The 26,657-nt window shown below is 48.0% G+C and overlaps 1 protein-coding gene across 3 annotated transcripts in view; it reads right to left on the bottom strand.

Annotated features, from left to right (window-relative positions):
• LOC119164555 (uncharacterized) overlaps positions 1-26,657 on the bottom strand; it is a 182,035-nt gene that overhangs the window by 97,010 nt on the left and 58,368 nt on the right. For all 3 annotated transcript variants that reach the window (XM_037416769.2, XM_075872610.1, XM_075872609.1), the window contains exon 9: positions 3,240-3,292. In XM_037416769.2, coding sequence (XP_037272666.2) covers positions 3,240-3,292 — 53 coding nt within the window. The remainder of the gene's footprint in view (positions 1-3,239; positions 3,293-26,657) is intronic.

Here is a 26,657-nt window from a genome sequence, read left to right as displayed (position 1 = left end):
ATAATGAGATATAACAGACAGTAATGCCAAGGAATGTACAGGGGAAGTTATTAAAACCAATGCAATGTAAATAAGAAGAAAGAAAAGTGGATGAAAAAATTACCAACTGTGAGTTGGTAATTTTTTCATCCACTTTTCTTTCTTCTTATTTACATTGCATTGGTTTTAATAACTTCCCCTGTACATTCCTTGGCATTACTGTCTGTTATATCTCATTAATATTGTGTTAAAACACGGAAAAATGAGCCCTTAGGTATACACTTCTTTCCCTTATATATATATATATATATATATATATATATATATATATATATATATATATGATTTCAAACACGCGAGAACGTGGAAAATAGCTTTGAATTTTACGTCATTCGGTTTGCAGCAGCTGCTGTCGAAAACAAACTGGGAAGGGCACCGCGCTTCCAATAGCGGCTGACACTCCCGTTTCAATATCGTTGGGGCTAAAGGGTAGCTTGTAGTGTGTCCGAGGCCGCTAGTGGCAATATTGGTTCACGTAATCGCACACAGCTTCGTCCAGTTTCCCACCAAGTTATGTAGCTGCCGCGATATCAGCTGTGACGTAGTGTGCCATGATGCACAGTCATTGCATTTATAAAGTTTAGGAGGTGTTGGCTAGTCATTTTGATACGCTCTTTTTAATATATTTTTTGTAGAACAGCAATATCGCCGACCACTGCCTCCTTTGCCTTGTATTCTATACTTTAGTGCCTAAACATGTCAAGGGCGCGTATGCATGAGCGGGAAGAAGTCGTTGAGTTGTCCTTTAAAAGTTGCTCGCAGCGGAGCATTGCTACCTTGACAGGTTGTAATCTCAGCACTGTCAATGGGATAGTCCAAGCGTGTGAAGATTAAGGATTGTCCGCACAAAAAGTGACCACGTGCCACGTCGCCGATCCTTGATCTGTAAGTGGTTGCTGTGGTCAGCGAGAAACCACTTTTAGGTGCGAAAGATGTGCGCCGTACTCTAGACCTTGTGAATGTAAGCGAAAGCACAATAGGGCGGAGGCTAAGGGAAGCCGCCCTCCGAAGCCATATCGTGATTCGGAAGCCCCTTCTCACATGTGCCAACCAAATGGCTCGCCTTAAATTCGTGGTTGATCACCGCAGCTAGACGGTGGAGAACAGGAAATATGCCGTCCTCTCTGACGAAGCAACTTTATCCAGCCACTGTGACCAGCAAAGAAGAGTGTGGCACATGGGGGACACGCGCTTCCCTCCACCGAAAATCAAGGAGGCAGCCGCCAGTGGTCACACATCGGTAAACGTTTGGGCAGCTTTGTCGCGTGACAGCCTGTGCCCTTGTGAGAACCTCCGGAGTATGGCCAAGAGGTGCGTATGGCACGCTGCTGGAGCACAAGATGATTCCATATGTATTGAATGGCCCACACCAGGATGGATGCTACTTATTCCAGCAGGACTTGTCTCTCATGCAAACAGCAAAGGACGTCGCACGTATTTTAGAACAGCGAGGGGTAATGCGCCTTGAGTGGTGCACGAAGGTGAGGCTATGAACAATATTGAACACGCGTGGACGTGTATGAAGGCTAACATTTCTTGGCTTTCCTTGGACTTGATTGATTGATTGATTGATATGTGGGGTTTAACGTCCCAAAACCACCATATGATTATGAGAGACGCCGTAGTGGAGGGCTCCGGAAATTTCGACCACCTGGGGTTCTTTAACGTGCACCCAAATCTGAGCACACGGGCCTACAACATTTCCGCCTCCATCGGAAATGCAGCCGCCGCAGCCGGGATACGAACCCGCGACCTGCGGGTCAGCAGCCGAGTACCTTAGCCACTAGACCACCGCGGCGGGGCCTTTCCTTGGACTTGGTGGCAGCTGATGAACTGTGTGAAGCTATACAATAGGAGTGGAAACATATACATGTACAATAGGTGTGGTACAATAAAAGTAGGAAACATATACAATAGGAGTGGAAAATTACAATAGGAGTGGAAAGAAAGAATTCAGAAAGCTTGTGAAGACATGACCCGTTATTAGCCCAGCAAACGCGCATGAAAAGAGCAAGCAACCTGAATAATTGTGTGCAATAAACTTTTTTTACCGTTTTTGGAGCATCTAATAAACGTTTTCAACAAACCACGGCGTGTGACTTTTCTTCGACCACGAACTGAGTAAACTGCACAGTAGTCATGAAACAACAATACTGTTTTTTTTCCTATGCTGGTGCTACAAAGCAAGGTAGCATCTTCGCGAAACGTTCTCTGCTGAAATGAAAGGCACACAGGGTGTTTTGCGCCGAATCCTAGGCAACAGATCATAATGTTCTGCACATTTTAATCGCTTATCGTTGCTAGGAGCCGATGGCACGTAATAAGCCACCGTTTCGAAGCAACGGCAGCGAAGCGGGAGTGAAAGCAGTTAATTGAAGGTCACCACTCATTTCTCCACCGGTTTCGGCAGCGCCATCCACGTCCATCACTATCTACGTTCTGCATGATGCTAACTGCCACGCGCTCGCGCGTTCAAGTTCATGTTGCTCACGATAGTACGCGTTACGTATGAAATGTTAAATTTTTTTCTGTGTCGTTTTTTGTTACATTTCCTAGTTTTTATTTTTTTCTCATTGATGTTCTTTTAAGCTCCCCTTACACAATGCCCAACAGGTCTGTAAAGAGTTTCAAGTAACAACGTAACAACAACAATATAATAATAATAATAATAATAATAATAATAATAATAATAATAATAATAATAATAATAATAATTATTATTATTATTATTATTATTATTATTATTATTATTATTATTATTATTATTATTAATATTATTATTATTATTATTATTATTAATATTATTATTATTATTATTATTATTATACTGTATGTGTGGATTTACTTCCTTAAACCATGATATGTGCATAGGAGATGCCGTAGTAGACGGCTTCACAAATTTCGACTATCTGGTGTTCTTTAACGTGCGCGGACCTCACACAAAACACAGGCCTCAGCTAGTTTGCCTCCATCAAAATGCAGCCGGAATATAACCCGCATCCTGCGGGTCAGCAGCTGAGCACCCGAACAGCTACATCACTGCGGTGGACTATTTGTACCATACAAGGGAGTTAAAGCCACGCTGGTGGCGATGGCAATACTTCCTTGTGAAATCCGTATGGTTACTATCGCGAATAAATTTGGAATTCGCGACTGTTTCTTTTGCTCGCAGCGGACCCTATCAGACGTAGAGGACTCACCCAATGCTGATGCCCAATGTATCGCATGGTACAAGCTCGAAGCAGTGGTAGAGCTGAAACAATAATAAAAATAAAAGAGACAAAGAGATAAATTCAGGCCCGATAAGTACTCCCGGTGTCTCTAGCTCCTTTTCTAACGACTGCTCATGCTTGTCATAGTTTAATGTGTGATTTAAGAGAAGTAGCAAGTGTATCAACATCACTAAAGTGTAACTGCAAAACTGGCGTAGATGTTGGCGCAGTAGTCATCACACTAAAGTTGGCATTGCAGTTGTCTGCTGCCACCACCGGTGTCCGTAACTGCTATTGCACGAAATGGGAGCAAACGCTAAATAAATAAAGAAAAAAAAGTGCCACCATATCCACGAAGGTAACGATGATGAGTGGGCGAAGCTCTGGAGGTAAACCTGGCAAACCATGAATCCTCTGTACATTTTGCCCACTGGATGGATGGATGGATATGGCTCTACCCTTTCGATCAGGTGGGGGCTGGCGCCACCAAGCCGTAATACCTAATGAACCAAAAACTATAGTTATTTTTTTCTTTAAAATGTGAGTTTGAGTATTCGTACTTTGCAGTGAAGAGTTTAATTTTCACTCGTGCCTTGACTTTAGCCACCAATCAGATAACCTCCTTCTAGTTAAGTCTACTTGCTTAAAGTCTATTTTGCCCTCCCGGTCCCTAAGCCCCAGTGCTTTGAAAAACTCTGCGCCATCATCCTGAACTATTGGGTGAAGCCCTTTACAGAACATTATCAAGGGTTCGGCAGTTTTTTCTTCCTCTCCACACGCACTGCATACTGTGTCTACCCCTTCGTATTTGGCCCGATATGTCTCGGTTCGCAGTACTCCCGTCCTGCCCTCAAACAGTAGAGAACTACCCCAAGTATTATCATAGATCCTTTCCTTGGCAATTTTCTGCTTAAAATTTCGATAGATCTCTAGTGCGGACTTCTTAATCATGCCCATTCTCCACATGACAGTCTCCGTTTCCTTCACTTTCTTCTTAACCGATAGTTCTTTTTGGTTTGGCCACCTGCTGTTTTCTAAGTATTTACCAGTCAACTTCCTGGTTTGCTTCCTCCATTTTGTATCGACATTCATGTATAAGTAGCTGAAAACCTTCCTAGCCCAACGCTCTTCCCCCATTTCTCTCAATCGCTTCTCAACTTTTATCTTGCTGCTAGCTTCCCTGCCATCAAATGATGTTCATCCCATATCACCTTGTACTCCCTGATTTAGTGTATTCCCGTGAGCTCCTAAGGCAAGCCTACCTATTCCACATTGCTTAATTTCTCAACTTGCTTAAACTTCTGATCTCATGCACAAGACCTCATTGCTGAACGTCAGACCAGGAACCATGGCCCCTTTTCCTTTTCCCCTCACAACATCATACCTATTGTAATTCCACAGTGGTCTGTTTTAGGGGCGAAGCTCCTTAAGACCTCACGGTGTCCGCCTTCTTTCGTCTGTCCGTAACACCATGCAACCTTCAACTTTAAGCAACAGAGGGCATCGGTGGTAACCTTTTTGACGCTATATATATATATATATATATATATATATATATATATATATATATATATATATATATATATATATATATATATATATATATATATATATATATATATATATATATATATATATGTAACCACGCTCCATACAACACATTCTCGTCTCTCATATGGACGAAGACGAACGCAGGAAAGTGCGACGTGCTGAGCATCAGCGTCGCCTTCGACGGGAAGCTACCACGTAGACAAAAGAGAATGAAGCGGATGCAAAGCGGCGACAGTGACAACAAAGTTCTACACCACAAACTAGGGCTAAGGAAGCAAAGACTAAGCGGAAAAAACGCCAAGATGACGCGCAGTTGTGACAACTTAAAGCGGATGCAAAGCGGCAATACCGACAAGAAAATTCTGCACCAGAGACGATAGCTTATGAAGCTGTGATTATGAAGTGAAAACGTAACCCGGAACTCGGAACCTCATATCAGCTATAAAGAAGAATCACCACTATATCACAATCAGTCTCAGTCTATCTCTTTGAGTAATATATATTTATATATATATATTGCCACCTGGCCATGAACTGCGGCGAGCACGAGCCCGCATCGAGGAGAAAAAAACGAGGAAGAAGTTGTTGGGCTAGCGCGCTCTCGCCGAGGCTTTTGTTTTTGGTTGTGGTGTCCCTGACCTGCGCCTCTGTGACTACGCGGTATTCTTTACCTGAAGTCCCTCTTGTTCACGCGCGACAACTGGTGGAGTCGCTGGGTATTCCCAGTCAATGATCCAAACGCCTCCTGGGAGCCCTATACCCGCAGTCGCAACACCTGTCCACCGGGCCAGCCGGAGAATCCGAGGATTGTCCCCCGAGCGTGAACCTCTACCGGAGATGGCATCAACTGCACCACCCCAGAGCGGTACGGAAAATATTCCGATGGCTAATTACACGCTGCAGAAGCCACGAGTGCCGAAGGTGTTCCGTGGCTCCATGTTGGAGGATGTTGTGGACTGGTTGGCTCACTTTGAACGCGTTGCGGCTTTCAACGAGTGGACCGACGCCAACAAGCTGCGGAATGTATATTTCAGCCTTGAGGACGGAGCTCGTACTTGGTACGAGAACCGCGAACCCTTCTCGTCGTGGACGATGTTTTGTCGTCAGCTGCTGGCAAGTTACGCTGACCCCCATCGCCGTGAACGAGCGGAACGGGCCATCCAATCACGCATCCAAATGCCGAACGAGAGCGTGATGGCGTACGTGGAGGACATGACGAGCCTTTTCCGTCGCGCTGACCCAGGTATGGGAGAAGACAAGAAGTTGCGCCACCTAATGCGAGGAGTTAAGGAGCAACTCTTCGCTGGTCTCGTGCGAAGTCCCCCGAATACTGTGGCAGAGTTTTTAACTGAAGCAACGACAATGGAAAACATGCTGCAGCAGCGATCAGCTGTGTACGACCGCCACGTGAATGTTGCCTCGCCGGTGGACCAGATTGGAGTTGCGGGGAGTAACGTCAATCTCGAAGCTCTCTGCGACCTCATCAGATCGGTGGTACGCGACGAGCTGCAGAAGATTCACGGGCCGCCTCCACCTGCTGCGGGATCCATCTCCAGCCTCATCAGGAGTGAAGTACAGCAGGCTTTGCAAGTCCCGCTGTCCAACGATGCTTCCCCGCCTGTACCGATCGAGCCTCACCGCGCATCTTATGCCGAGGCTGTGAGCTGTTACGTCGCTCCTGCATCGTACGCCGAAGCTGCGAGTCGTTACGCTCCTCCACGCCGTTTCGTACACCCTGCACATCGCGATCCACTCCCAGCAGTTCAACCAGTCCAGCATTTCGAGAATCGGCAGCTCCTCCCGCGGAAATCGGACGTATGGCGCACACCGGACAGGCGGCCGCTGTGCTACCACTGTGGCGAAGCCGGACACGTGTACCGCGAATGCCAGTACCGTCGCCTCGGACTTCAGGGTTTCGCCGTCGACTCACCCAGGCCAAGATTTGGCGAAAGACCCAGAGCGATTGAGGAGTACCTGTCCGAGCAGCGCATGCCACTGCTCCCGCGGCGCCAGTCACGATCACCATCTCCAAGAAGGTCTTCGTCAAGTGTCCCGAACTACCCAGGGGCGGCGCCAGCACGGCCGCTCAGCCCTAGGCGGGAAAACTAACGACAGCGACCTTCGGGGGCGGGGCCGCTGATAAACGACACGAACAAGGGCCCCAATCCATGCGAGTACGTACCAGCAGTGGTTCAACGACGACAGCTCCCGAATCAGAAAGCCGACTTTCCCTAGATATACCTGTAGTGCTCGACGGCCGCCACGATATTACAGCTTTATTAGACACAGGGGCCGACTACTCCATCATGAGCAGAAAACTGGCGACGCATCTCAAGAAAGTGGGTACGCCGTGGTACGGGACACGAATCCGTACAGCCGGCGGGCACGTCGTCACCCCTCTCGGTATCTGCACGATTAGAGTCGGCATTCGCAAACGCACATTTCTCTGCAGCTGCCTTATACTTCCTGAATGCTCCCGAGACCTCATCCTAGGCGTCGACTTTTTACGTGAATACGGCGCTATCATTGACCTCCGACAGCGCACAGTGACGTTCTCTACAGACAAAGCAGAAAAGCCTGATGACAGCCATCTCAGTTCGCTTCGTGTTTCGGCCGACATAATCACGTTGCCTCCACGTTCAAGCATCCTGGTTGAAGTCGTGTGTGACGAGATACGTGACGGTGAGGCAGTCGCCGAAGGCAACTTGACACTTTTGTTTAGCATAGGTGTCTGCGCAGCCCGCAGCCTCATTACGCTTCACGACAGACGTGCCACGCTGCTTGTGACAAATTTTAGTAATGAGCAGCGGCACCTGTTTCGACGCACCGCTATCGCTTTCGCCTACCCCATCGAAGACGTTGCTGAATGTTTTTCTGCCGCATCAATAAATAGTGGGCTACAATCGACATCGACCGGCGTTTCTAAGGCTCTTGAAAAGGTGGACATCAATTCGAGCCTCACGCAGAAAGAACGCACAGCGCTGCAGGAGCTGTTGCTTGAATTTCAAGAGTGTTTCGCTTCATCCTCAAAGGTGCGTCAAACGCCCCTTATGAAACACCGGATTATTATACACACCGATGTCTCGCCCATAAAGCAACAACCCTACCGAGTTTCTGCCAAAGAACGTGACGCGATCAATGCTCAAGTCGAAGAGATGCTTCAGGATGATGTTATACAGCCGTCCAATAGTCCATGGTCATCGCCAGTCGTTCTTGTAAAGAAAAAGGACGGAACGTTGCGTTTCTGCGTGGACTACAGAAAGCTGAACGACGTGACAAAAAAAGACGTGTATCCTCTGCCACGCATCGATGATTCACTAGACAGACTACGGCGAGCAAGGTATTTTTCATCCATAGACTTGAAAAGCGGATACTGGCAGATTGAGGTTGATGAAAGAGACCGAGAAAAAACTGCTTTTGTTACACCGGACGGCCTGTATGAATTCAAGGTGCTTCCCTTCGGCCTGTGTTCTGCACCAGCGACATTCCAAAGAATGATGGACACTGTTCTTACCGGTCTGAAGTGGAACACCTGCTTAGTTTATCTCGATGATGTCGTCGTATTTTCGGTCACTTTCGAGGAACACTTGAAACGTCTGCAGGCTGTTCTGGAAGCACTCCACTCTGCGAACCTCACGCTGAAGCCAGAAAAATGCCACTTTGGCTATAAAGAACTTAAATTTCTGGGGCATGTTGTGAGCGCAGACGGTGTTCGACCTGACCCCGACAAGACAACCGCCGTAGCCTCCTTTCCCGTTCCCCGTGACAAGAAAGCAGTACGCCGCTTCCTCGGTCTGTGCGCCTACTATCGTCGCTTCATCGCCAATTTTTCTAGAATTGCCGAGCCTCTGACTCGTCTCACACGTGACGACGTACCATTCGTTTGGAATGAAGAACAGAACGCGGCTTTTATCGATCTACGTGAGCGTATGCAGGCACCACCAGTTCTTGCTCACTTCGACGAGGATGCTGCCACGGAAGTTCATACCGACGCGAGCAATGTAGGTCTCGGCGCCGTGCTTGTCCAACATCAAGAAGGCACCGAGCGCGTGATAGCTTACGCCAGCCGTGCCCTGTCTCGCGCCGAGATGAACTATTCCACCTCGGAGAAAGAGTGCCTAGCAGTAGTGTGGGCCACTATGAAATTCAGGCCTTACCTCTACGGTCGTCACTTTAAAGTAGTTACTGATCATCACTCATTGTGCTGGTTAGCCAATTTACGAGACCCGTCTGGGCGTCTGGCACGATGGAGCCTTCGTTTGCAAGAGTTTGACCTTACCATTGTCTATAAATCAGGCCGCAAGCACGAAGATGCTGATTCCTTGTCACGTGCACCTACCGGAGTTTGTGATCCCGACAATGACGATGACTGCGGCTTTCTCGGAGTCCTCACTGCAACAGACTTGATCGCACGACAACACGATGACGTCGAGATTCGCGCAATCATTGACCAACTAGAAGGACGCAACACACCCGTACCTCGGCACATCTCTCGCAATCTCTCTTCGTTCTGCATGCGGAACGGTGTCTTGTATAAATCAAACTCGAACGGCAATGGAAAAGCCTACTTGCTAGTGGTCCCATCTGACATGCGAGACGACATTCTTCTGGCCTGCCACGACGAACCCACATCCGGGCATCTAGGTTCTTCACGAACTCTCGCCAGAGTTCAACAGGCGTACTACTGGCCGAGACTTGCTATGTACGTCAAGAGATATGTGAAAAGCTGCCGTGAATGTCAACGCCGCAAATCTCCGCCACTGAAGCCTGCAGGCCTGCTGCAACCAATCACACCACCAAGGTCGCCGTTCGATCAAATAGGCATGGATTTACTGGGGCCGTTTCCTCTGTCATCTGCCGGTAACAAATGGATAGTTGTAGCGACAGATTATCTAACGAGATACGCCGAGACAAGAGCCCTGCAACGAGCTACAGCTTCCGATGTTGCCCAGTTTTTCGTCGAACAGATCGTTCTTCGCCATGGCGCCCCGTCTTGCGTCATCACTGATCGCGGAACAGCTTTCACGGCTCAGCTCATTGACGATGTATTCAAGCTAAGCTTCACGAGCCATCGCAAGACGACGGCGTATCATCCGCAGACTAACGGCCTGACGGAACGACTTAACAAGACCATCGCCGATATGTTGTCCATGTATGTAGACGTTCAACACAAGACGTGGGATCAGGTCCTTCCATACGTAACATTCGCCTACAACACTGCCATCCAAGAAACGACACGATTCACACCGTTCCGTCTCGTCTATGGGCGTGAGGTCCAGACCATGTTGGACGCTATGTTGCCACACGATTACGACGGGTCGCTCACACCTGACGCTGAGCAGCTTGCTCAGTTTGCCGAAGAAGCTCGACAGCTGGCACGCCTGCATATTACGCAACAACAAACTGCAGATGCACGCCGCTACAATCTTCGCCATCGACAGGTCGAATACCACCCAGGAGATCTAGTTTGGGTATGGACTCCGTTTCGCCGCCAAGGGTTGTCCGAAAAGCTCCTGAGTCGCTACTTTGGACCCTACAAAGTAGTGCGTCGCATCAGTGACGTGAATTATGAGGTGGTTCCATATGGAACCATGTCACCCCAGCGTCGAAAGCACTACCCAGAGATTGTTCACGTTGTACGGCTCAAGCCGTACTTCGTACGTTAGTGGGACCGTGCCTCAGCCTTGTTCTTTTGTTGTTGTTTTTTTTCTTAAGTGTGCCCACAGTGTGCATGTCTGCTTTACTTCCGCTTATCCACTACCATTCGCGCGAGCATCGGGGCGATGCTTTTTTTTCAGTGGGGGAATAATGCCACCTGGCCATGAACTGCGGCGAGCACGAGCCCGCATCGAGGAGAAAAAAACGAGGAAGAAGTTGTTGGGCTAGCGCGCTCTCGCCGAGGCTTTTGTTTTTGGTTGTGGTGTCCCTGACCTGCGCCTCTGTGACTACGCGGTATTCTTTACCTGAAGTCCCTCTTGTTCACGCGCGACAATATATATATATATATTGACGCGTGTGTACTGGTGGACCAAAACGATAATAAGGGGATTTGGCGGACACCAGGTAGTGGAGCTCTGGCTGATTGAAGATAAAGAAGGCGATCTTGCTGTTTGGCTGCTGAGAGTCCCTGTGTCAACGTTTATCTGCCTTTGGTTCACGCTGTACCGTGACACTGGTGGAGGTGCTGGGACGCAACCCTACCTAATGCTCCATACTCCCACTGGGAGCCGTTCATCTAGCTCGGACGCATTGTCACCCATTGCAACTCCCGTGCACCGGTTCAGTCGGCGGCTGGTAGGCCTCGCTCCAGAGTTCACGCCTTCCACGGAACCTCGCAAGTGCCGATTACCTCTCCAAATGGCCCACACCAGTCCGCAACCGGCGCCCCAAGGCCCCCCGCCAACACAGCCTTCACAGGTAACCATCTTTCAACCGCTGGTTCCCTATCACTTTAGTGGCGGCGCACATGAAGACGTGGACGACTGGCTTGAGCACTATGAGCGTGTCGCCAAGATTAATCTGTGGCCTGAACAAGAAAAGCTCTCACGCACCTATTTCTACCTTGACGGCGGTGCGAAAATTTGGTATGAGAACAGAGAACCCAGTCTGTTAACTTGGGGCGACTTCCGACAACAGCTTGTCGATACGTTCACCAATGTCGATCGACGCGACCGTGCGCAGCAGCTGTTGGAGCTACGGGTTCAACAACCTAATGAAAGCGTGACTATGTTCGCTGAAGATATGACTCGTCTTTTTCGTCGAGCTGACCCGAACATGAGTGAAGATAGGAAGTTGACCTACCTCATGCGCGGCGTTAAGGAGCAACTTTTCGCCGGGCTACTGCGCCACCCTCCAAGTACCGTAGTTGACTTCATCAAGGAGGCTACGGCTATCGAGCGGGCGCTCCATCAACGATGCCGGCAGTATCATCGAATGTCTAGCAGCACCCCAATCAATGCTGCCGCCATACCTGAGGATCAAAGCTCCCTGCGAGACCTCATTAGGGAGATAGTTCGCGAAGAACTGCAAAAGTTCCGAAATCCAGTTGCTCAAACCCCCGTTGCGTCCGTCGCTGAACTGGTACGCGACGAAATCCGCCACGCATTTTCTACCACTGGTCCTGGTGACGAGCACCGTCCCATGAGCTATGCCGATGCTCTGCGACGTTCACCATCTGGTACATCGCCGCCATATCACCCAGTGCCGACGGCCCCTACGTCACCACGGCAAGAGCAGACCTTGAGCCGACCGCCAAGCCAACCGACGTACCACCAGGCGTCCACAGCAGCACCATGGACATCGTCGCAAGAAGGGAGGTTCAGACGTCCACCCCTCCGAAGAACAGACGCATGGCGCACAATCGATCGACGTCCACTATGCTTTAACTGCGGAGGTGCAGGTCATATTGCCCGTCATTGCTGGCACCGCAGCGATCCGTTCCGCCCTCTTCGAACATGGTCTGACGATCGACGGGCGAACGAAGAATACATACCACGCCGGGAGGACGCCTCTTTCCATGGAGCCCGTTCTCACTTTTACGAATACCGTACTTCTGACGAGGAGGCAACACCTACCCGCCAGCCAGGTTTGGGACGTCAATCCCGCTCTCCTTCTCCTGCTTATTCACCTTCGTCACACCGACGTACCTCCGCAGACCTTAACGCAAGAAGGTCACCCAGCCCGCGACGGGGAAACTGAGGGCGGCGACCTCCGGGGGTAAGGTTGCAGGCCATGAAGATGACGACGAAAAGCCCCCATTACACGACGCTGCAAATCCGACAAGACGTGAGAGCGACGACATTGTGACCGCTGACCTGAGTGTTTTTCTTGACGGCCAGAAAGTAACAGCCTTAGTCGACACCGGTGCCGACTTTTCTATCATCAGTCAGGACCTCGCCATCCGCCTCAAGAAAGTGAAGACACCGTGGACAGGCCCTCAAATAAGGACGGCAGGTGGTCAGTTATTGATGCCCTCTGGAAGATGTACAGCGAGAATTGACATAGGAGGTTCTTCTTTCGTTGCGTCGTTCGTCGTTCTCGCCGCATGCTGCAAGGATTTAATTATTGGTATGGACTTCTTACGAGAGTACGGCGCCGTCATCAATATCCCAGACAGTTTGATTACATTCCGCAACAGTTCGGGCGCACCTGATTGTACACAGGCGCGACCAAACCAATTGCGTCTAACTGATGACGATGTAATTCTCCCTCCTCGGTCATGCACGCTTGTTTCTGTGGCAGCCGCTGTCCAGTTTGACGGCGAAGGAGTAGCAGATCGAATAACCTCGCTCCTTTTCACACACGGCATTTCCGTCGCAAGAGGTATCGTCAGTGTCGCCGCTGGACGCACGGACTTGCTTCTGACAAATTTTAGTGATGAGCGCCGGCACCTTCCAAAAGGCATGGCCGTCGCTTACTTCGACGATATCACAGACGCAGAAGGCTGCTTGGCAGTAGTCGACGAGGCACCAAAACTTGATTCGACACCAGTCCTTGACGTTAGCACTGCTTTGCCTAAGAACGAGCGAAAGAGGCTTTTTGAGCTACTGGCCGAATTCAAAGACTGTTTTTCGACAACATCAAGAGTTGGCCGCACGCCTCTCACCAAGCATCGAATCATTACCGAGGACATGGTGAGACCAATTCACCAAAACCCCTATCGCGTGGCTGCAAAGGAACGCGAAGTGATCCAAGAGCAAGTCGACAAAATGCTAGAAGATGACGTCATTCAGCCCTCAAAAAGCCCCTGGGCGTCACCTGTAGTCCTCGTTAGAAAAAAAGATGGCAGCCTGCGCTTCTGTGTAGATTACCGAAAACTCAATCAGGTGACAAAGAGAGACGTGTATCCACTTCCTCGTATAGATGACTCTCTCGACAGACTTCGACATGCTCGTTACTTTTCATCGATGGACTTAAGGAGTGGGTATTGGCAAATCGAGGTAGACCCAAGAGACCGCGAGAAGACTGCTTTTGTGACACCAGATGGCTTATATGAATTTAAAGTCTTGCCCTTTGGTTTATGTTCAGCGCCTGCTACCTTTCAAAGACTTATGGATACCGTACTTTCTGGGTTAAAGTGGAAAACCTGCTTGGTCTACCTTGATGATGTCGTAGTTTTCGCCGCAACGTTTGACCAGCACCTTAAAAGACTTGAGGCAGTTTTACAAGCCATACGGTCTGCGGGCTTGACATTGAAGCCTGAAAAGTGCCACTTTTGCTATGAAGAGCTGCAATTTCTTGGCCACGTTGTCAGTCACGCAGGCGTTCGTCCTGATCCTGAAAAGATCGCAGCTGTTGCACAGTTCCCGGTGCCGACTGATAAGAAGGCTGTCAGACGATTTCTCGGACTATGTGCGTATTATAGGCGATTCATCGCAGACTTCGCACGCATCGCATCACCGTTGACCCGCCTCACGAGAGAAGACGTTGCTTTCCAATGGAGCAACGAAGAGGAAGCTGCTTTTAAGAACCTCCGCCAGCGACTACAGACGCCTCCAGTGCTTGCCCACTTTGATGAGAAAGCGCCAACGATGCTACACACTGATGCCAGCAATATTGGTTTGGGAGCTGTGCTTGTGCAGCTGCAAGAGGGCACAGAAAGAGTAGTCGCCTATGCAAGCCGAACACTAACACGCGCCGAGACCAATTACTCCACGACTGAGAAAGAATGCCTCGCCGTGGTATGGGCGGTCACAAAATTTCGTCCGTATTTATACGGCCGCCCTTTCAAAGTCATCAGCGACCACCACTCACTGTGTTGGTTGACAAATCTTAAAGATCCTACCGGGAGATTAGCGCGTTGGAGTCTCAGGCTGCAGGAGTACGACATGACTGTCGTATACAAGTCAGGAAAGCGCCACATGGACGCTGACTGTCTATCCCGCTCACCCATTGAATCGGCAACTCTATCCGATGAGGAGGAAACAGCATTTCTCGGCGTGCTTGACTCAACCGCTATTGCACAGCAACAACGTGGCGACCCTGAGTTACATGCCCTAATTAATTACCTGGAGGGAAGATCTCAGAAGGCACCAACTGTTTTCGTAAGAGCGCTGTCATCATTTTGCTTACGGAGCGGAGTACTATACAAAAGAAACTTCTCTTCGACAGGATCTGCTTATTTGCTCGTCATCCCAGCAGCCCTTCGCTCCGAAGTACTCGAAGCATGCCATAACGAGGTGACTTCAGGCCACTTAGGTTACACAAGAACGTTGGCCAGAGTACGGCAGCGCTACTTCTGGCCAAGACTGACCATAGCCGTAAAACACCATGTTCGTACTTGCCTCGACTGCCAGCGACGGAAGTCACCGCCGACTAAACCAGCTGGCCTTCTGCAGCCCGTGCAGGTCCCAAGAACACCATTCGACCAGATTGGCATGGATATTTTGGGCCCACTTCCTACTTCTACTGCTGGGAACCGCTGGGTTATTGTCGCGACTGATTACCTTACCCGTTATGCTGAAACAAAGGCTATCCAGAGAGGTACAGCAGCGGAGGTGGCACAATTTTTCATCGAGAACGTTGTCCTGCGGCATGGTGCACCAAGCGTCGTAATCACAGACAGAGGAACCGCATTTACGGCAGCTCTTTTGGAACAAGTCCTCATGCTGAGTGGAACAACCCATCGTAAGACCACCGCCTACCACCCGCAAACGAACGGGCTTACAGAGCGTCTGAACAAAACAATTGAAGACATGCTTTCTATGTACGTAGACGTCGAGCACAAAAATTGGGACGAAATCTTGCCATATATCACGTTTGCTTACAACACTGCCAAGCAAGAAACAACCCAGATGACCCCGTTCAGCCTAATTCACGGAAGGGAAGTACGAACCATGTTGGATGCGATGCTAGCGCACGAATGCGACGACATCGAACCGGACGCCAAGATGTTTACAGAACGGGCGGAAGAAGCAAGACAACTAGCACGCCTGCGAATCCAGCAACAACAAGAGTACGACGCGAGCCGCTACAATTCTCGCCGCAAAACAGTCGTTTACCAGACCGGCGACAGAGTATGGGTTTGGACGCCCATACGGAAACGAGGACTCTCTGAAAAACTCCTAAGGAGATACTTTGGGCCATATCTAGTACTGCGACGACTGAGTGATGTTACCTACGAGGTCGTCCCCGACAATTCACATAGTACGAGGCTTCGCCAGCACCGTCCAGAACTAGTCCACGTTGTGCGCATGAAGCCTTATGAAAGGTAGTGACTGCGCAAGAAACTTCTTAAAGAACAGAAAAAAAACTGCACTACTGGTTTAGCATCGGGGCGATGCTCATTAAGGGGGGGGGGGGGCAAATGACGCGTGTGTACTGGTGGACCAAAACGATAATAAGGGGATTTGGCGGACACCAGGTAGTGGAGCTCTGGCTGATTGAAGATAAAGAAGGCGATCTTGCTGTTTGGCTGCTGAGAGTCCCTGTGTCAACGTTTATCTGCCTTTGGTTCACGCTGTACCGTGACAATATATATATATATATATATATATATAGATATAAGTATCACAACCGCAATCAGTCTCAGTACTATCTCAACATTAATCACAACAATCACCTCCGAAAGCTTCGCCCCATAATTATCTTCAAGCAGCTTGAAATGCAGTGATTTTTCATTACCGCTGAATTCAAGTTACCTTTAGTCGTCACGTATATTTCGTGTTCCTTTAGGTACTCGGCCCCATTGCGTATCTATACGCCCAGATATTTGTATTTATCTGTTATCTCTAGCGTGACCTCCTGTATTTTAAGCTCACTACCTTCATTGTCATTAAAATCATGACTGCTGATTTTTCCTTACTGAATCTGAAATCTAACCTATCTCCCTCATTACCGCAGATGACCACAAATCTCTGCAAATCTTCCTTGTTGTCAGCCATTAGCACTATATCATCTGCGTACATCAATGCTGGTAGTGCCTGTTCAATGAGTTTTCCTTGTTTGACGAAAGAAAGGTGGAAGCCCAGTCCATTTCCCTCTAATTTGGCCTCGAATCCTTGTAGGTGCATCATGAATAATAAGGGTGACAGGGGACACCCCTACCTAAGCCCCCGTTTTACGTCTGCAGGCTCGGATACCTGTTTTTCCTACTTTATAACTACCTTGTTACCTCTATAGGTATCCTTTAAAACATTAGTAACCACATCTTCCACGACTAGTGTGTCCAGTATTTCCCACAATTATTCGTGAACCACGCCATCGTACGCTTCCTTGATATCCTAAAATGCTAGCCAAAGGTGCCTATGTTCTTTTCTGCTATTTCTATGCACTGCGTCAGTGAGAACAGATTGTCTTCCAACCTCCTGTGTTTCTGAAACGCAATCTGCGGTTCCCCCAGCACCCCCTTATCCTCTATCTATGCCTACAGTCTTTCCTTTATAATCTGCATCGCCAGCTTGTAGACCACTGATGTCACTGTTATAGGACGGTAGTTGTTTATGTCAGTTTTGTCCCCCTTTTCTTTATAGATCATGCTCATTCTGCTAAGTTTCCATCCATCGGGAACTTCACCATCGATTATTATTTTGCTCACTGCCTCTCTCAAAGCCTCCTTAGACTTCGGACCTAATGTCTTAATTAGCATAAATAATATGCCGTCTGGGTCTGTTACTACAAGGAACCCTTTTCTCAGCTCTTTCCCACTCTCGTTGTGAAAATGGAGCCATTGCGCCACTTGATTCATCCTTGTCTGTTGTAGTGCATGGCACGCCTTTGTTGAAGTTTTTCTGTCACCTTTGTTTTTATATATTGTTGCGCATGCCTGTGAAGAAAACGAAATTGGGTGAACATGCTGGCTGCCCCAAGCTGGAGAAAGAAGGAAGACGACGACACTGCGATCATAAACATGTTGGCCGCTCCGGCGCTTCTCTTCGCGACCAAAATAAACGGCCCCTTCAGCCGTATACGTCCTAGTCCTCTTTCAGCGTAACTGATTGGTGGAGGTGCTGGGTAAGACAAACCCAACGACGGGAGCTTCACTACCAGGACTTCGCCGCAGCAGCCGCCTTGCCGGACTCCCGCCTGCGCCGATCGTGATGACCCATGATTAGCCATCTAACGCTTCAAGGCCAACTCTAATGGGTTCCGTGCTGTACTGCAGTGTTCCGCCAACCTTCGGAGGAAAATTGGGAGAACATATTGACGCGTGGCTCGTCCAGTACAAGCGATTCAGCAAGTCCAACGGCTGGAATGCCGCCGCCCAGCTCAGCAATGCGGTGTTTTCCCTCACGGATACTGTGCTCGTGTGGTACGAAAACCACGAGGACACACTGACCACGTGGGACGTTTTTGTTGCGGAGCTGAAAGCGTGTTTCGGCGACTCGAGCGTCAAAAGGAAGCGGGCTGAGCAGACATTGTCTCAAAGCGCGCAGCTTCCAGGTGAGACATGTACAACGAATATAGAGAATGTGCTCAAGCTCTGCAAGGTGGTTAATGATCAGATGTCAGAAGAAGACAAAGTAGGAGTTTCTAAGTTTGTCATCGGAAAAGAGCACCTGAGCTCAGTGTCCGACGGTATTCGGCATTGCAGAACTTTCCAACAGCTGAAATGCTCAGGATTGCTCCAAAGTTCGGCCGGCTCACAAATGTTACTACGGTTTCCAGCATCGACATGAGCTCCTACCCAGACCTGTCCTCGACGATTAGACAGATTGTGCGCGAACATTTTTTTCGCTATAGAGAACAGACACATTCAGTTGATCACCATTTTGTAAACGACCAACGTTCGGTATATGTGCCACGTGAGGCTGTGACTTCTGTGTGTGTGGCCACTGCCTTCTACGACCACTTGGCAATCGATGGTTTGTGCAGCAGCTGTTGAGTACAGAGCACCACGACAGCCAAGGAGAGCAACACGCTTGCCAGCTCCTTGCCATGACCGGCGCCCTCAGCGCCCGCCTTCTTCGCGACGCCCGGTCTATTCCTTTGATATACGGGACGAACAAACCCACTACGCCAGGGAAGACAATGTTGTATTCGTCGACGAACAGAGTTTCGACCTCTCACAGTTTGCTACTCCTGTGGTGTCCCAGGACATATTTCGCGATTTTGCAGCCGTCGACATGTAGCCCCACGGTATGGCTACCCATCACACTTTGAACGGCCTTCCGAACGACTTCGTGACGACCCGCGAACAACGTACTATGGCCCACCACAACACTCCACACGATCATCTGATCGAGAGCACGACGACCCTAGGGCAACACACTAGCTGCCTCGCGAAGACTACTGGTCACGCAGCTTCCGGAACCACTCCCCTACATCTGACAGGAGCTTGACGCCTCCACCGCCTCGTGTTTCCTGTTCTTCTTCACCCCGGCGTCGCAACACGTATCCTTTGTGACAGGAAAACTAGCAAGCACGGCCGATGGAGGTGAGGTTGCCGGAGACGTGCTAATATCAGAAATACCTCCTGTGTTGATGCTCATAAACAAAGTACGTGATTTTGTTGACGATGTGCCTGTAATGGCTTTGGTGGATACGGGGGCAACCATTTCTGTCATGAGTGCGTGTTTTAAAGATACCTTAGGACGGAAGCTTTTATTTAAGTGCAACCAAGCTTCGAAGTTTTGCGGAGTGAGTGGTGAACCACTGCATCTTGTTGGAGTATGTCAAGCTGACGTTTTCCTTGGAGGCCAGGTTATCCCAACGGAGTTCGTGATTATTGCACAGGCGACACATGATGGTATTTTGGGTATGGACTTTTTGAGGTAGTGTGGTGCAACTGTCGACTGCCGCACAGAGACAATATTCTTGAGTGATCACGTTCCGCCAGCACTCTTGGAAAACCCTGTGGATGGTGAGGCGGCATTGTGTGTCTGTGGCGACACCATCATACCACCATTATCAACCGTTCGTGTACCTGTTGATTGCACTGATAGATATTCCGCCAACTTTGATTCCAATGTATAACCAGTGTACAGCAACTACAAGAAAAAGAATGTGTTGATCCCACAATGTGTGGTGTCGATCAGACGTGGACGAGCTAGTTTATGGACTGTAAATATCTCCACAGAACCCGTGGTGTTACCAAACGGACTAAAGTTAGCCGTCGTCAGTGGACCACATGAGGCCTTACTAGTGACCGAGCTTGGAGATGCGCCGGAAGAAACACCGCATGTTCCATGCATTTGTCAAGTCCCGCGACATGAATATGCTAAAGGAATACTAGTACAGAAATCGACTTAATTATGAGTTGAAACAGGCCAAAATAAACCATTACGCAGATGTTTTCAGCAGAATAAGCAATGACCCAAGGAAAATCTGGGATGAGATCAGAGACCTGCTGGGCCACAAAACTCGCAGCAATGTAACTTCCATAGAGGCAGAAGCGGGTGTCCTTAGTGATGTTAATGCAGCAACAGCATTCAACAAGTATTTCGTAACATGCTGTGACACCCAAGATGACACCGATAGTGAGGTCCTACACCAGTTGTCAAATAGAGCATTCCCAATGCAATAGTGTTAACCCCTGTCACATGCACCGAAGTTGAAAAAAGCATTAGGAAAATAAAAAAAAAACAATTGTGCAGCAGGGTACGACGAAATAAAACCTGTGCCGATAAAATACGTGGCCGATGTGTTATCTGCTCCCTTAGCGTATATTATCAATCTTTCTTTCTCCACGGGCATTTTCCCAGATAAGCTGAAAATCGCTCGCGTATGTCCGATCTTTAGAGGCGGCAATCTGAAACACATGACCAACTATCGGCCCATATCAGTGCTACCTGTTCTTTAAAAGTTTACGAAAGTACATTGAACGAGTGGCTCCAGTATTTTTTTGATAAGTACACTGTTATAAATAATGCGCAATTTGGCTTCCAAAAAATGAGTCTGCAGAGCTTGCATTACTTCAAATAAAAGATCACATAATAGGGAATTTTGAGAAAAAATTATATACGGTTGGTCTATTCATAGATCTGCGCAAAGCGTTTGATACCATATGTCATGACATCCTCTTGCATAAATTAAGCTCATGTGGTATATGAGGATTTGCACATGACCTATTGAAAAGCTATTTAGTGAATCGACACCAATTTGTGAGCATAAATAAAGTGCAATCAGACTACGTCGTGTTCGACAAAGGAGTGCCGCAGGAATCTATTCTGGGTCCCCTGCTATTTATAATTTATATCAATGATCTTTGCCACATTCCAGATTGCCCCAAACTAGTAATGCACGCGGACGACACAAACATTCTTTTCGAGGCTTCTTCACTTGTCGACCTTGAAGAGAACGTGAATGTTTTTTTGAATCGACTCTCGTCATGGTGAAAACTTATTTAGTTGTGCTTAAACGCAAATAAGACCAAGTACATTCTCTTTGCACCCGTGAATAAACCAAGAAATTTTAATATGACTATTACCTACCAGGGACACATATTGGAACAAGTCAACAGCCAAAAGTTCCTAGGTGTCTGCTTTCAAGAAGACCTATCTTGGAATGAGCACATAGCAAAGTTATTGTCAGAACTAAGTAAAAGTATTGGCTGCTTATAAAGTTTAAATTTTCTCATACCACTGTGGCTAAAAAAAATCCTTTATTATACTCTCTTCCACTCACGACTTTCTTACTGCACTCTTGCATGGGGGACTACAACACTAACGAACTATTCTAAATTGGTTATTCTACAAAAGAGGGTTCTGAGAATCTTTGAAGACTTTCGTGGCCCTATACGTGACTTGCGGACAGAACCGCTATTTTCGAAATATCGCATGCTCTAAGCAAGGCAGATTTACTATTTCAAGTTATTTCAGTACATAACACGCAATAGATTCTATCATTCACTGGATCCTCGTGGTTGTCTGTACGATTTTCGTGCTTACGCTAGAAGAACTGCGAAGACTCGAACAATCTACGGACGACAACACTCATCTTTCCAGATACCCACGTTTTTAAACAAAATCGACAGCCTCCTAGATATAAATTGTACAGTTTCGAAGCATACAATCAGGATGGTACTGATCGAGAACAACATTGAACTTTCTTGACTATCATTCTATGTGTCCTCTTTGCCTAAGTTGTATCTGATGCTTTTTATGCGTGTGTTCTTTTCCTGTGCTTCCCTGTGTATATTGTTATTTTTTGTAAATCTCTTGCAATAACAATGAGAAATCTCAACGTATATCTATTGTTATTTAAAACATTAAGATGGTTATGTATATTTCTGTTTACTGTAAATAACACTTTATTACTGTTGTAAGTGTTACAGTATTTGCACAAGTACCTTATGTATTTTTGTATATTTTTGTAATTTTTCTGTATCCTGCAAAATTCTTATGTCAGTTTGTCTGCCTCACTGTATTTGGAGCGAAGGCCCTTTCTCAGGCTTTCAGCCTTTTGCCTTCGCTCCATTTTCTGTACTGGCACAGGAAGAAATAAATAAATAAATAAATAAATAAAGAAAGAAAGAAAGAAAGAAAGAAAGAGAGAAAGAAAGAAAGAAAGAAAGAAAGAAAGAAAGAACATCGTAGTCACAGTTTGGAAACGGCTCTTCTGTCAATGGTTAATAAGTCGCTGAGCACAAGTGAACACCGAACATTGGTGAATGTAATTTCAAAGCACGTTTCTGCATTCGATTTTGCGCAGAAAGACAAAACGTCCTTAATCCCTGCTTTCGGACATGTCACAACCATCAACACTGGTTTGGCTAATCCGATTAGACAAAAGCTATACTGTGTTTCGCCATCCGAGCGGCGAATTATTAATGAGCAGGTGAACGAAATGATTCAAAACGGAGTCATTAAGGAGTCGGCGAGTCCATGGGCAGCCCCAGTAATTCTCGTTAAAAAGAAAAACGGATCCTGGAGATTTCGCGTCGATTATCGCCGATTGAATGCTGAAACAAAAAACGACGTGTACCCACTTCCACGTAATGATGATGCCATAGACATGTCTACATTCGGCCTCTTACTTTTCCTCTGTTGACTTAAGATCGGACTATTGGCAAATTCCCCTGCATCCTGAAGATAAAGAAAAGACAGCCTTTGTAACCCCTGACGGCCTTTTCGAATTCAACGTGATGCCAATTGGGCTGTGCAACGCACCGGCGACGTTCGAGCGATTTATGGACACAGTTCTTCGTGGCTTGAAGTGGAGGATTTGCATGTGCTATCTCGACGACGTCGTCATCTTTGGCAGAACCTTCAGCGAAGACAATTCACGTCTGGATACTGTACTGACTTGCATAACAAACGCTGGCCTTGTTCTAAACTCAAATAAATGCCACTTCGGAGACCAACAAACCCTTGTCCTCGGACACCTAGTCGATCAGGATGGCATTCGTCTAGATCCCCAGAAGACCGCTGCCATTGAAACGTTCAGTGCGCCGCGATCTGTTAAGGAGCTCCGCAGTTTTCTTGGGATTTGCTCCTATTTTCGCCGCTTTATACCTAAACTTGCCGACATCGCGTATCCGCTAACATGTTTGCTTCGGAAGAATACTCCCTTCGAGTGGACTCCGGAGTGCGACTCCTCTTTTCATCAACTGAAGTTCCTCTTGACGTCGCGGCCTATTCTTCAACATTTCAGCCCATCAGCTCCAACAGAACTGCACACGGATGCCAGTGGCATAAGAATTGGTGCCGTCCTAGTTCAACGTTATTGTAACCGCGAGCACGTGATCGCATACGCAAGTCGCTCCTTGAGTAGGCCCGAGCAGAATTACACTGTGACAGAACAAGAATGCCTCGCGGTAGTATTTGCGATTCAGTGGTTTCGGTCTCACCTATACGGACGCCCTTTTACAGTCGTCACCGACCACCACTCATTGTGTTGGCTTGTCAACCTTCGGGACCCTTGCGGCCGTCCAGCGCATTGGGCACTTCGGCTCCAAGAGTAAAACTTCATAGTCTCGTACAAAAGTGGTCGCCGACATGCCGACGCAGATTGCCTTTCGCGCATGCCACTGAGCAATACAGAGTCTGACGCCGATTACCTCGACCACCTCGTAGCTTCTGTGTCACCTAAGTTTCCCGACCTCAGTACTTTCAAAGATGAACAGCGAAAAGACACCAGGCCATCATCGCTCTGCACAGCTTCTACGGCATGCCATTTTTGTGTACGCAACGAACTCCTGTATAAGAAAAACTTTTCCAGCACTGGCGCACGTTTCCTCCTGGTAGTGCTGGAAAACCTTCGGACAGCGATCTTAAGTGCTATGCATGACGATCCTACGTCCGGACATTTTGATTCTGCTCGGACGCTTTACCGTGCTAAAGAATGCTTTTATTGGCCGGGAATGTGACAGTCAGTCAAGGTGTATGTGGCCAGCTGCATGCAGTGTCAACGCCACAAACGTCTATCTACTGCTCCGGCTGGTCTTCTACAGCCCTTGCCACCTTCAAGCACACCTTTCCAACAAGTGGGCATTGACCTCGTGGGCCCTTTTTCAAAGTCGGCTAACGCAAATGCTGAATAATTGTATGCGTCGATTACCTCACGCGCTACTGAGAGACGGCGGCCATACCAACCGCAACTGCCAGCGACGTCTCTGTGTTCCCGCTGCAGCACGTTATCCTCCGACATGGCCCACCTCACGTGATCATCAGTGATCGTGGGCGACAATTTACGGCTGATATAGTAGAACAGCTGCTTCGATTGAGTGAGTCCCGCCTTCATCACTGGTCGCCATACCATCCGCAAACAAATGGGCTCACGGAGCGCACCAACCGCACAATTGTAAACATGCTCTCTATGTATGTGGAATCCGACCACAAGAACTGGGATGACGTGCTGCCATTTATAACGTACGCGTTCAACACCGCTAAGCACGAGACAACAAACTATAGCCCCTTTTTCTTGATGTACGGATGACCGCCACGGCACACACTCAACACAGTTTTGCCATTCTCGACGCACGTAAACTTCTCAGTCACCGAAATCCTCTGCCTTGCAGAAGAGGCGCGTTGTATTGCTCGTCTACGAACTTCGGCATCACAAGACGAATCGAAGGCACGCTACGACGTCCGCCACCGGCCTGTACCTTACCATCCAGGCGACTTAGTGTGGCTCTGGACTCCGGTACGAAGACGCGGGTTATGCCAAAAGTTCTTGGCTACATATGACGGGCCGTTTGTTGTTCTCAACAAAATCACTGAAGTGACGTACACAATAGCTCGCCTCACGAGAAGTGGTAGAAGAGCTGCTAGAACCCAAGCAATCCATATCGCTCGACTGAAATTGTATACACCAAGGTGAACCAATTACCTCGCCCGGCGGGCTTCGTCTGCGCGGGGAGGAATGTTGCGCATGCCTGGGAAGAAAACGAAAATGGGTGAACATGCTGGCTGCGCCAAGCTGGAGAAAAAAGGAAGACGACGACACTGCGATCATCAACCTGTTGGCCGCTCCGGCGCTTCTCTTCGCGACCAATGTAAACGTCCCCCTTCAGCCGTATACGTCCTGGTCCTCCTTGAGCATAACAATATTCAATAGCTTCGTCCTCTTTTAGCCTAGCACCTTGAGCTGTAGTTATAAACCTTTGCTCTAGGCTCGTCTCAATTCTTAGGGAGTTTAGATGGTTCTGAAATTTCGCAGCTGTCTGTACTTCTGTACTTCTGCTAGCCACTGAGCTCCCTTTTTTCTAATCTTTTCATTGATCCGAAGGGATGCATCCATTCTACAGCTTAGAAAGATTTCTTATTTCCTTTCAACATCATCTGTCGGTTCACCCCGCTGGTTAGCGTGTCTGTGTTCCCTAGAGGCTTTCTGACGTTTTGCTGTGGCTCTCGTAGCTTCCTCAATTCACCAACTTTTTGGTTTGTGTCTTCTTTTCCGGGGTGACTTGTCACGTGCGTTATCAAGCTCTAGCTCAAACAGTCTAATTATATTCGTGTATGCCCACACTGTTTTATTATCCTCAGTGATTACTTTCTCAATTTGTTCAGTGGCTATTTCAATTTGCCTTTCTGAATAAAAATTTTCCTGCAGTTGCCCATCTTGTCCCCTTCCCACTCTACTGCTCTTTCAAAACTTTGCTTGATACGTTTGTGATCACTACCCAGACTTCTGGAGCCACGTTCATCTATGTGCATTCCCCTGAGCTTATCATACATCCTATGTGACATCAGTGCGTAAACTATCGCCGACTGCAGCCTTCCTACCTCACATGTTATTTGCCCTTCACACTTCTCGGTACTGTTGCAAAGGATCAAATCATGACTTTCACACATATCCATGATAATTTTGCCTGTCAGGTCGGTATACCTATCTACATCTGATATGTGCGCATTCATATCTCCTAGTATAATTATCTAGCACTCTCTTCCTAACTCCTGAATGTCCTTTGATATACACTCTACCAGTGCCTGGTTTTCCTCTCTGGCGTTTTCTCCCGTCCAGAAGTACACGAAACCAAGGAGTGTCATTTGACCTGCCACTTTCCCGTTTAGCCCTAAATGTTCCTCGAACTCCTGCTTGGCCTTTTGTCAGTCTGTACTTTTTTGAATGAAGGCCTCAATACCACCTCCCTTTCTGCTGCCTACTGTTCTACTACAATATTCCCACGCGCAGTCCGGATTGTTCGGAGGTTGTTCTATGTCACTGAGATGTGTTTATACAAAACCGTGTACCATCGGCCTCTCCTCCCTTAGCTGTTCTTCTATCTCTTTTTACTTCAGCCTGTTCCTACCACCCTGCATGTTAATATACGCTATGTCTGAATTGGCTCGGCGCTCGTGGCTACGTCTATTTCTGCCCAAGACTGTACCTATCTTAGATACTGGTGCCACTTTGGAATCGTATCTGTCCATACCACCTGTCAAAGAGTCTCCCTGGTTGTTATCCTCGTTACTAGCTACCCTGAACCTCGGAGGGCCCACTTGCTCTACAAAAAAGCTACTGCGCATCCTCCAA

The sequence above is a fragment of the Rhipicephalus microplus genome, chromosome 8 (genome assembly GCF_043290135.1).
Source record: "Rhipicephalus microplus isolate Deutch F79 chromosome 8, USDA_Rmic, whole genome shotgun sequence".
NCBI lineage: Eukaryota > Metazoa > Arthropoda > Arachnida > Ixodida > Ixodidae > Rhipicephalus > Rhipicephalus microplus.
The sequence above is the reverse complement of the archived record's forward strand: the minus strand, read 5'-3'. Positions and strand labels throughout refer to the sequence as shown.